This window comes from Grus americana, chromosome 1 (genome assembly GCF_028858705.1).
Source record: "Grus americana isolate bGruAme1 chromosome 1, bGruAme1.mat, whole genome shotgun sequence".
Taxonomy (NCBI): domain Eukaryota; kingdom Metazoa; phylum Chordata; class Aves; order Gruiformes; family Gruidae; genus Grus; species Grus americana.
The window spans coordinates 158,400,984-158,413,013 of record NC_072852.1 but is presented as its reverse complement, the minus strand read 5'-3'; the positions used below and the strand labels follow the sequence as shown (position 1 = coordinate 158,413,013).

Genomic DNA, 12,030 nt, shown 5'->3' with positions numbered 1-12,030 from the left:
TCTCTTTGTTTGGTGTAGGGGCTGAGACTACTAGCAGAAGGATTTACAGAATCATGGGCTGGAGTTGTTAATACAAATATCTGCTTGTTTTTTTACCAATAGCCCACCTTTATTCTGCCTTTTTTAAAAAAGAAGCCATAATAGAACATTCAATATTTTTAGGGAATTAGCTTCAAAACCAGATTCTACAATTGTGGCAGAAACTGTTCAAAATCAAAGTAGAAATCTTTCAGAAGTTAATAATTTTAAAGTCTTACTGTACAATATCAGCAGAACTTCTTTTATTAAATATTTCCATAAAGCAATGGCATATGAAAAAAAAAGTTTTAAGTAAGTACACCGTATATCGTATATCTTTTCAGCTGGTGGGGACAGGGGTAATTGTCTATTTGGTCTCATTTGATACAAATCCTCCATTTGTTTTAGCATGTGATGACGTTGATTTTGAATCCTCTTTTTCCTCTGTTTTCTCGACATCTGTCTTTGTTTTGACCCGATATCTTCTGTAAACACGGTAGCCTGGGAATTGGTATAATTGGAATTAAATAAAGAAATTATAACAATTTCCTGATAAAGACACTGTAGTAATATGTAGCCATGGAACATTTTCCTTCCTTATATTGCTAAAACATCCCAACACCTCCAGACAGTTTCTTTAAAGCTATGTTTAACTATTTTATGCCAACAGTACTCATCACTGGAAAAGCACATTTAGAAAATAATAAGGAAAACATTTTAAATTCTACATTTGGTGTTGGACTGCTTTATGTTCCTGTTGTGTGCAGTGACTTTTAAAAATGTTGCGTCTCTCCATTGGGAAACATTTGGGCTTTTGGCTGAGTCTGTGGGACTGACCCTTACCTCTACGTGAGTCCTGTTTAGCAGGAGCTGGGACAAAGTTGTTTGTCTGTCCCCACGCTATTGCCTGACAGAGAGGTCGGAGTCGAGTAAGACGGCTGGTTTGGGAGCAGGAGCTGAATAGTCACAGCTGGTTTTAGGTGTGAGCAACAGGGACAAGGTCCCAACCTGGGAAGGTTAGTTGTAGAAGCAGCAGCGCCACTCATGAGAGGTGTATGTGGGAGGGAAAAAGGACCTTTAACTCTAATAGAAGGTATTTTCTCACATTGGCCATGAAGCTAGTGCCTGTTCTCTCGACAGCTGGTGGGAAGGGCAGTTTGTGCGTGCTTGTGGGGACGGCCCTGCTGGGCAGCCGTACGCCCAGGCATCCTGGAGCGGTGGAAGAAGATGCATTTACCCTTTCTCGGCCAAGGGTAATACCGATCCTGTGCTCAGTATATTCTTATGTGCGCAGTCACAGGTGGTGGACATCCCTTCTGTTGTGCTGAAAAAAAGGGGTCTTCCAAATCTTGAACTGAGCCTTGTGTATTCCTGGTTATGTCCAGGGCACAGCACAGTGGCAACGCTCAGTAATCATTTGAGTCATTATTTACTTAACTATTTTCCATTTGATTATTTTTATCCCTTCTTATCTTCTTCATGTCCATGAAAAATGAGACTGATAATAATAATGATAATTGTAATGCTATAATAAAAAATATATATACTTTACCTCCTAAAATTAGTAGTGCAAACAACAGCTGGAAAATGCTGTAGATGAGTGGGAAAGTAAACATCAGTTCGAGTTGTTCAGGACTGAATGAGAGCTGTACTATAGTTGAACATAGCTGAGTGTTTTGCATGCCTGTTTCCAGAGACACTGTACGACATCTAAAGGGAATAACACAAGGACAATTGTGAAATAGCAGCCTGTGGGTTTTTATGCTTTTTAGTAATCTGGTTAAGCAAGTAATGCACAGGAATGGAAAACTAAGAAAATGGTATCCTTTAACTTACATAGTCAACAAAACACTCCACAAGTCATATGCTGTTACCACCAGAACACACACAAATTACGGCAGTTCAGCAATTGTAAAGGACTGTGATCCACCTTCCAGCCACATATGTGGCACTCACTATCTCCCTCTTTTGTGGTGATGTTCTAAATTGAAGTCTGCTGCATCTTCATGACAAATTTTACTGCAGTCCCAACCCACTTACAAGCCAGGTCTGTTTCACTCATTTGAAGTGTAGGACATGGCCACACAAGGGAAAGATGTAGGAGAGACTGGAGGAAATAGTATAGTCAGAATCTGTAAATAAAAATGTGCACAAGAAAAGTTTTATCTATACATAGTATCTAGTTAGAATCTGTAAATAAAAATGTGCACAAGAAAAGTTTTATCTACACATAGTATCCCAGAAACAAGGTTGGGGAATGAGTGACTCTGTAACTAGTGTTTAGGGAGCATTCTCAGCATTGATTAATCATTAAATAAAACCTTTTTTTCACAGCTGAAAAAAGGCTACAGGTCTTTGTCACAGAGAATTCCGTACCTGTGCCAAGATAGACCAGCTACACGGGCCAGAAGGAATCCCAGAGAATAGCCAGCTGCTGGAAATATGGTGCCGATGATCCATAATTTGGGTGAGATAATCCAGGAGCCTTTGTAGAGTATTCCCCCAACCACAGCAATGAGCACAATGAGGATCGCTCCCACAATGGAACCAACCTTTGAGGAGAAAGAGGAAGGACTGTGTGAATAAGAGACCCCAATGAAATTTAATGGCATCAAACACAGTGCCAAATGTGCCCGTGAATGTCTCTGAGTCACTGAAACATCTTATTAAACATAAACCCTAAAGTTTACGGCAATGTAATCCACAGCAGGCAGATTAGATAGCTGCCATTTTTCCCAAACCAGAGATGTACGATGTACTTCAATGTGTAACTACAGATATAGATCAAGGCACAGCTATAATAGGTATCTATAGCAGATACCTGTAAAACTAGTCTCTTGATGCCTTGGCTATAATTGTACTTAGAACTGGAAATGAAAAATAATTTCACAGGTGTGACGTGTGCGAGGAATGGTGCACACATTAGAAATTTCTCCAGCGTTGTTGGGAAACTGACAGCCTAATAGTTAGTATAATGCACTTTTCCTCCCCACTTCTTGGGCAGTCACACTCTGGGGCTTAGTATAGCGTATGCGAACTAGACATTAGATTGTTAATGATAGGAGATGATTTGCCAAGCAGAGGAGTAAATCTTTAATGTGGCTGAAAATTTGTGTTTGAAAACTGGCTGTGAGTTCGTATAGCGTTTCTACATAGATGTGGTCACTGAGTTGATCTCATTTCCTGTGGCTGAATGTACTGAGATCTTCATCGCTGTTTGCCAAAAAAAGGTGATAACTCACTCTTTTCTTAATATCCAAATGAAATGTCCGCCCTTATGGCATATGTTGCCAGGGATCTCATCAGCAGACTTCCGGGGCTAAACTTAGGAGAATCCTTTTCTCAGCTAAAACGTATATTCCCATTGAACTGGCTTCACCAGTCTTTGGCTGAAGCCTTTTTAAGAGCACTGAGTGAACAAGTACTTTTGTTTGACTGAGCTATTAACCACATGCACCTAGGAAGAAGAAACATGGTCTGGCCGTGACAAGCTCTTCTATTTCACCTGGCACACTGTCTTTGTGCTCTTATCTCCTTTTCTCACTATATGGACCTTAATCTGAAAGCTACTGCTCAACCTTTTCTTGATGCTTCATTGTCCTACATAAAGCAAACTGTCAATGGACCCTACTGGGGGTTGCTCACCCGCTTGGTAAGAAAGAGGATGAAATGGTGTTTTGCTGAGAGATCGAGTGTCTTTTCATGTGAGTTCAAGTCCGTGCTTTTCGCTTAAAGGATTTAACAGGAATAGTACAGTTTTGAAACCAGTACTCAATAGCATCCAGGTTCATAAGTAAGCTGTGAGTGCATTTAAAAATACAACACCATAAAATAACAGTTCAAGATAATGAATTGACTTAAAAGGACCTTATTTGTGTTCTATGCTTCCTGAGTTGATAGAAGAGAAATGATAAAAAAAGTATAGGTCAAATAACAAGTTGCCAGATTAGTTTTCTTTAAGAAAATCTAGAAAATGTATGTGTAAACTAAGAATGGTTAACAAAGGCCAAGGGTACTCAGCATGTCTGACAATCACTTTAAAACTAAACCTAATGTTCAGAATGATTAATTTGCTGTTAACACTAAATGCAGCTAAGTTGCTTTTTTTTATTATTTTTATCTTTATTTTTATTTTTATTTTGGTGAGAAGAGTTTTTTTCCAAAACCACGTATTTTTGATGCATCTGAAAGTATCTTGCAAAGATAGTTGAATTTCATGAATAGTTTTGATAGATTTTTTTTAACGGTTGGAACATTTTCAGAACAATTTTTAATAAAATTTGGCTTCACACTCAAAATTGTCTGCAACAATTGGTAAACTGGTTTAAAAGCAGAAAGGTTTTTTTGATCCAGAATGTTTTCATTTTTAATTATTTTGCAGAGAAAAACTCCTTCCAGTTGACCTGAATGATTTTCCTTGCAATTTCAGTTTACATTATAAACTGAATTCAATTACTAACATAGTTGTAGTGAAAGACAAAAGTAGGATCTTTAAATAATGATGGTTTCTAATAATGTATGCAACTCATGCATGTTTGTACAGGGGGAAAGCAATACATTTCCGTAGCGTCTCATTTGTTTTCTGCTGAAACTTCCCAGCTCTTATGAAGTCAGATAGTAATACTATGAATAGCAATGTACTGCTTCAGTGGTGCCACTGATTCCATAATTTGTCCATAATTACTAATGCTTCAGCCTTACATATCCTACCTTAAGTATGATTTTTGCTTTACTAGGCCATTTGTGGTTAACATACATTCCAAACGAAACAGGAATTACAAGAGCTACCAGTGAAATTCCTGTAAAAAAGAAGAAAGAAGAGAAGTTAAGCCCACGTATCATGCAGAAGTTGACAACAGGAGGACAGACACAGTGTAGAGTGGCTGGGGGTACGGAGCAAGCCTTTGGAGGATGTTTCTGGTATGCACACCCCAGAGCACGCACGCACGCTCTACCCACACCTGCCCATTTGCTTTTCTACAGAGTCTGTTATCTTTGGCAGCCTGTGGAAGTAATTGCCATTCTGCAGAGCTACATGATCATTCACCTGCATCAGAAAGGCAGGCAGAAATTTGAGTGTACTAATCATCACTATCCTGTGATGTGAGTAGCTATATTAAATGTTCATTTTGTCTGCAGGTGTTTTGCTACTGTACCGTATCAACAACCGGTTTAGAGCTTCTTTTGTTTTGGCCTCCCCCCTCCAGTATTTATTTTGAAAGCATAAGCAATGTATGTGATTTTTTTTTTTTTCCTTGGGACAAGGGGAAATGAAATCGAAGAATATGAAAGTGACTCTGCTGGCTTTTAAGATTAGCACAACATGGAACCACACTTGATAAGCACTAGGACCACAGCTCTGCAAAGCAGTGGAGCATGTATTTCTAAACACTTTGACTATTTTCTCTTTGTAGCTGGATGAGATTTTTGACAGGAAGTCAAATGAAGCCACTCCTGGTGGTGTAGATTGCAGCTTTTCAAAGAGACTCAGCAGTTTTAATCACTTGCTTAATTATCCACATGTGCTTAAGTACTTCACCAGATTATGGCCTTAGCACTTAGCACTTTGCAGGATTGTGCCTTAAAGCTGTTACAAACACTTTCATCCAGGGGAAGCAGCTATTCCTGTACAAATTATTCCATATTCTTATCTCAGTATCATGCAGGTCTCCAAACCATTTGGAAAGAAAAACATGCACAATCTCATGATAAATATCTGTACTATATTTATAATGACTTCAAGTGTTTGTTCTGCAGCGCTGTGGATGACGTGAAGTGATCTAGGTACCTAATTCCCATGGAAGTTATTGGAAAGTAAGAGGATAAATATTTTTAAAAATCTGGGGTAATTTCTTCATGACTCTGCAGGATGATGATGTAAAGGTGGTTGTTACTAGAGGAAGGATAAAGGAGAGCGTCAGAAGGGAAAGTGCTGGTTCACTAGACTCACCAATGCTGTCGTAGGGGAGTACAATTGTGTCAGAATCAGTCCACATCGTGGTGTAAACAAAGAGGCAAAGTGGCATCATTCCCATTGCAAGCAGCGTGGAGCAAGTTGTCATGCTGATGCTGCAAAGAAATTGGTTAGCATGACAGTTCATCTCATGCTAGCCTATAGCCTTTCTCATCTGGTCATTTCTCACCTGGTCTAGTGGCGGGTGTCCCTGCCCATGGCAGGCAGGGGGGTTGGAACTAAATGATCTTTAAGGTCCCTTCCAACCCAAACCATTCTGTGATTCTACGATTATCTTATTACAACTTAACAGCTTATGAAAGGTTGGGGAAGAAATGCTGCTGGTTACAGTCAATTTATCCTGTATATCAGGTTAGAGAAAAGCTAAATGGAAGGAATGGCTTCTGCTGAACAGAAAGGAACATAAAATGTCAACAAGTTCTGCAGCCACAAAACAATAACCTTGAGTGCAAATGGGGCAGTCAGAGAGGTTGCCATCAGGAAGGTCTGTTGGCAAGTCTGTCTGCATGCTGCCTGTCCGGCTGGCTGCTGAGAGGGTGGTAAGCTGGACAGGGTCAGATGGGCATCAAATGGAGCTTTCCATTATACCAGCAGTTCTAGAGTGTTAAAATTTCACTTCAAAGTCAACAGCATAAACCAAAAATATTTCATCATCTAAGATGTGTGATGTAATAAAATTCCCTTTTCTGGCTTGTTTTGCTCTAGGCCAAAGAATAGGTGCTGAGAATTATACAGTGAAACTGAGCGTAAGTATTGTTGCTTCCTTGGGTTATGCAAAGACATTTATGTTTTAAAATATAAAGTCTTGAAACCATCAGACTTGGTACATGTTGTACTAAAAAATGGTTTCTGCTACAGGAATGAAGAAGGAGGAAAGGGCAAGGCAGCTAAAATAAGGAGGAAATTCCCAGAATCTGAGTAGAGTAGGTAAAATTATGCCTACAAATCACACTCCTATGACATTAAAAATAATGAGAGAGCATTCTAGTTAAGGGACTTTGGAAACTTCCTCATGAGCCTCACTTCTGATTTCTCTTTTCTATCGCTTGCCCTCAGAAAAGGAACTGCTGACACCATTCCACAAACTGGGTGGATCCAGAGAAATCTAGGACAATTAATACAGAAAATATCTGCATTAATTTCAGTTCCTATCACTCTCTACTTCAGCGTCATCAAACAGAACTTTGTAGGAGCCTTTGGCAAGAGAGTTCCTACATACGGAGAAAAAAGAGCCTTGGCCTACAGTGAAGGTCAGGTGAAGCCCCAAATGGATAAAAGAGCTTATTTTTCCTGCCTCCATATTTCCTACATCTTCTTACTGTCCCCATATCTACATCCTGCTTCAAAGTCTGCACATTCTCTAACCCCAGTCTTTGTGCTCACAGAAGCTCCCGGGGGAGCTCTGGAGGAGAGGAGATGGTGTTTCAGAAACAGTTGTTCTTGCGAAATATCAAGAGATGTCAAAACCAGATGTCCCTATGGGAAGCTTTAGAGGATATCATCTGGGTCTGAGTTACTAAGACAGGTATAAAACCTCATACTTCACCTCCCTGTGGTTATATGAGCAGTAGAAAATTAATTCCTGCTCTAACTTGTAGTCTATTTGCACTGGGACATTTTAAAGCAGGACTGTAGACAATGGTGATGGGTTGTTATGTATAAACATGAAATGTTATCAGTTAAAACCAAAACTTTGTCTGATATTATGGGCAAGCTTTCTATAATACCGTGCTGGTTCCAGAAACCAGTCAAGCTACTTATACTGTTATTCTTCTGTTAAGATCTGAAGATGCTCACATTGTCATCTCTGCTTTACCTTCCGTATCCTCTGGTCCCTGCATTATTGTCACAAATTTTCTGACCAAAAGCCTTTGACTTCTTAAGGTAAAGGTCTTTACTTGAAGAATAACCTCTAATAGGTATTTTCAAATTACTTCACCCTCTGCTAGTGTCATGGGATATAAACTCTACTCATATTTATAGCATCATCTATTTGGCTTTTTACCACTGATTTCAGTGGCGCGACAACATAAGAAGCTGAGAAAGCATGGTTTAGATCAGTGTATTCTTCCAGGAAAAGATTAGGACAGAGTTTCAGACTCGTGCTGGATATCTTTCCATCTGTGGTTTCTTAGACCTGTATTTATTGAAATAAAGTATGTTACAGTTTCTAATATCATAGGTCTTTCCTCCACAGTGAGGAAGTTGGTGATTAGCAGAGCTGACTTCATACATAATTTGAAAGCAGGTAATACATTAACACCTGTATGTGACAGAAAAATTCAATATTTTCAAAGGATGGAAAAAATGTCTTATTAAAGCTACAAATATTAACATTCTTAGTCTAGTTGCCCTAGCTCCACATCTTTCTTACTTCTATTATTTTTTCCATTTCTAGTTCAGACTCATGTATGATAAATTGGATGAACACTCCAATTTATGCTACTCTGTGGGAAACAGAGAAATGATCCTGTTTATTTTAGAGTAAAGTAATCAGGATATAAAAACAAAAAGATGGCTCATTTTTAAAGGCTGTTAGAGTTAATGAACCCACCATGGAATTTGCATCAAGAGTAGGGTTCATTTCTCCTGTGTGTTTGATGTCCCAGACCATGCCAGGTGCCTTACATATCTGTTTCTGAGTTCAGAGCACCCTGTCACTGAGACCATCACGCTTAGCCACAAAGGAGTTTTTTCATTGCACCTTATATGCAGGGCTGACTTAGTGGCTTCAGCCTGTAAAACTTTCCTTCGGTTTGAAGACTTAGCAGAAGGTGCCAGGAGCAGATAGAGTTACCGCAAGTGATTTTCATTTGTATTAGTTCCCAAAGAGAAAATCTATGCCTGTCTGTTCATTGTATAGAACGCAAAAGGAGGGAAAATATTTTTCCACAGGTGGTCTTTTTCAAGAAACATTACTTCAAGAAATATGCATAGCCACTATTTCGTACACAGGATTCAGGTCCTAAAATCCTTTGTTGTTATTTTTTTTTACTGCCCAAGATCTTGCAAGAAACAAAACCACAAAAGTAGTTCTATCTTGGCCAAAGATTTCATAATCCTTAGTATTTTGAAGGTCTTCATCAATGGTATTTTCAGCAGCAACTGAAGATTTACAATAAAGACATTTTCTAATTTACACAATTCTGTCGTGCTATCTTCCTCATGAATTCTCAATGAACCAAGGATATTTGCTATTCTGCTTGTATTTACTGCTATTACAGTAACTAAACATCTTTACAAGAAGGAAGCTCCACCATGCATGAGCCAGGAAGCTAAGAAATAGAATCAGACAGTCCTTTTCAATATAAAGTTTGCACTGTAAAAATCCACATGAACTATTTAGAGAACGACTGCTCTTACCTTAGGTCCATGTCTCCATCCACCCAGTAGGCGATGACGTTGGAGGCTGTGCCCCCTGGACAGCATCCCATGATCAGCACCACGACAGCTTGGATAGGAAGCACGTTAAAGGCCAGGGACAGCAAGAAGGCTGTGAGAGGCATAATTCCAAACTGGCAAAGGAAACCCACAAAAATACCCCAGGGTCTTTTTACATGGCCCCAGAATTTCCCAAGTTCCACATTGCAACCCATGGAGAACATCACCAAAGCCAGCATGATTGTTAGAACAGCACTTAAAATTACGCTCAAAGTTTCATTAAAATTATCTTCTGGTAACACACAAGAGGTGCCATTGCAAATAGTAGCATTTGCTGGACAAGCCGTAGAGTTTTTTGCCAAAGACCTAGCGTTAAATTGCTGGGAAAGAAGGTATGTCTGCATTTTGAAATACAGAACTGCTTAGTACATCCGAGGCAAACTTTCAAGCCTCTGTAAATGGTTGTTTGTCAGTGATTCCTTTTAAATGATCCAGGAAGCAATAAAGTGCAATAAATACTTGAACACTCTTACTGTTCTTGAAGGGTTTGGCACAGTGCTGATTCATATAGTTATAAAAGTTGCACTTGCTCAGTACAGTGACAATTAATCATTTATTTATATGGTAATGAGGAATTCCACATAAACAGAATAACTGTTAATATTTAAGGCTGTAAAGAAGGCTGGTGGTGTAGCTGAGCACACGAAATGAGAATCACAGGAGGAGGAGAAAGTTTAGATTTCATTCTTTGAATTTCTTGCATACCTTTGGGGCAGCTGCTCATGCATGCACCCTCACTGGCATTACAAGGGTGTGTGGAGTCAGCGACCGAGACACAAGAAACCACGAATAGAGGTCCTGAGCTAGAATTTGAAGCTGCAACTCTTTCTAAGTGATGCAGCACTCACCATCACACCCAGGCTCATTTGAATGTGGTGGGATCCTCATTTGGTCGTATTTCTAGTGTAATAGAAGTTATGACTGGTGTACAGTGGTAACTCTGCCACAGGACTGCATGCATGTTTGTGTCACTTTTGGCTCCTAAATGCAACTTTTAGGTAGTCTTTCTGATTCCTTCTCAGCTTCCACATAATCCTGAAGATGGTCAAGATCCCTGGCTGCAAAGTTTCTCATGATGCAGTCTGCACCTGTATTTTTGCCCTTGGCACATGGAGAAGCACCGCTGCCCTGACATCTCCACAACCCTCCAGCTTGGGCACTGGGTGACCACCTGGTGGCTGCTCTTCCCTGCTTGTGTCTTGCATTGCTCCTGGCCGTGTCCATCTCCATGCTGAGCTCATCAGCAGAAAAAAGAGAGGAGAGAGGAAAGGAGGGAGGGAGACAAGAAGCCATGGGCTGTGCTAATTCGGGTGGCAGGGAGATTTATGGTCATCCTGGGACCTTCTGCCACGTGCAGCTGGTGCAGAACTGCTTACCTCCAGCTTGGGCTAGAAATGGTGGGTGGTGAGAGGAGGAATGTGGGGTGGCAAGGGTGGAGGAGGAAGGAGATCCATTTTCTGAGCCAAATGTGGGGAGCAGACGGTGGGGCTGGTGTGCTGCTGTGGAGCCGTGGTACCCAGCCAAAGCTGGCTGCGTCCCCTTCAGCACGGCAACATGTTCAGCATATACACCAGGGGTGAGGGTGCAGGCAATATTTGTTGCCTGGTGTGGCATGAAGGTTAGGAGACAGACTTCTTGTGCCTGGCTTTGGTGTGACTCGTTGTTCTCCATCATCCTCATGGTTTGAAAAGGATGAGAGGCTGAGGCAGGGCAGGTTCCCTGGGATCCCTTTCAGGTCTTACAGCTCTAGGATGGGCACTGGGCATGCTGTATGGTGTGGCTAACAACTTTTTTGTACATGGGACCAGAAGAACTTCGTGGCATCCTCAGTGTATTTGCCTCCTGCTTCATGTCCCAGTTCTCCTTCCCCTGCCTTGATTCATGTCCTTCTCTCATGTGTGCTTTCCTGTGGCAAAACATCATATATGTCAGCGCTTAGATGTCTTTACTGTGCTTATCACCCTATTAGTTGGATGTAGTGCAAATATTCATGCATTGGATATCAAAATAACTTCGTGCCACTGATATTCTGTAAGAGCAAAAGAAGGTAGAAGAGCAGCCAGATGAGTTCTTCAAGCCACAATAGCAGCGGCAACCGCAATAACAACAAAATACTGGAACACTGGAATAATTCTGACTATACAGCAAACTCTGAAGTTTTCAAAAGCCTACCAAAGTCATTGGGTTTTTTGGTTGGTCAAAGGTTTACCCCTCAGGCTTTCTCCAAAATTGGGAATATTTTTAAGAGAAAGGTTTTGATACTTCTTTATCTGTACCCAAGCTTTGGGGCAGAAGTAGCTTTGAGTGTAGATCTTACACTACAATCAAGTCTGAAACATAAAGTACAATTGATGCCCCCCAAACGTCTTTAGTTTTCAATACAGAAATATTTTTTACTAGGGTAACATGCTAAGCCATAATTATCTTCAGCAAGCAAGACTCCCACTGAAAACCTCAGCGTTTTGTGCCTAACCTCAGTGTGCAAAATGATAGATGTTGCTATTTTTTTTCAACTTTAAACCATGAACCGTGGAGGGGAAGCTGACTGCATTAGAAAGGATTTCCCAGCATGCTCAGATGGCACCTGTTTCTTTACA

General features: G+C 40.4%; 1 protein-coding gene across 1 annotated transcript; it reads right to left on the bottom strand.

Annotated features, from left to right (window-relative positions):
• Positions 1-385: 385 nt before the first annotated feature.
• On the bottom strand, positions 386-9,777 carry SLC10A2 (solute carrier family 10 member 2). The gene is made up of 6 exons (XM_054834427.1): positions 9,356-9,777; positions 5,969-6,087; positions 4,729-4,817; positions 2,395-2,570; positions 1,571-1,728; positions 386-519 (listed from the first exon to the last, which is right to left on the bottom strand). Exons 1-6 carry the CDS (start codon positions 9,775-9,777, stop codon positions 386-388), a joined length of 1,098 nt encoding a protein of 365 aa, XP_054690402.1.
• Between the last annotated feature and the right edge of the window lie 2,253 nt (positions 9,778-12,030).

Bases quoted from the DNA above. Each gene is read 5' to 3' on its own strand.
- SLC10A2 (XM_054834427.1), bottom strand. From the start codon at position 9,777: ATGCAGACATACCTTCTTTCCCAGCAATTTAACGCTAGGTCTTTGGCA. The intron at 6,088-9,355 runs GTAAGAGCAGTC...ATTTCTTTGCAG, and splicing joins GATGGAGACATGGACCTAAG to CATCAGCATGACAACTTGCT. The intron at 520-1,570 runs GTAAAGTATATA...ACCAATTCCCAG, and splicing joins TGCACTACTAATTTTAGGAG to GCTACCGTGTTTACAGAAGA.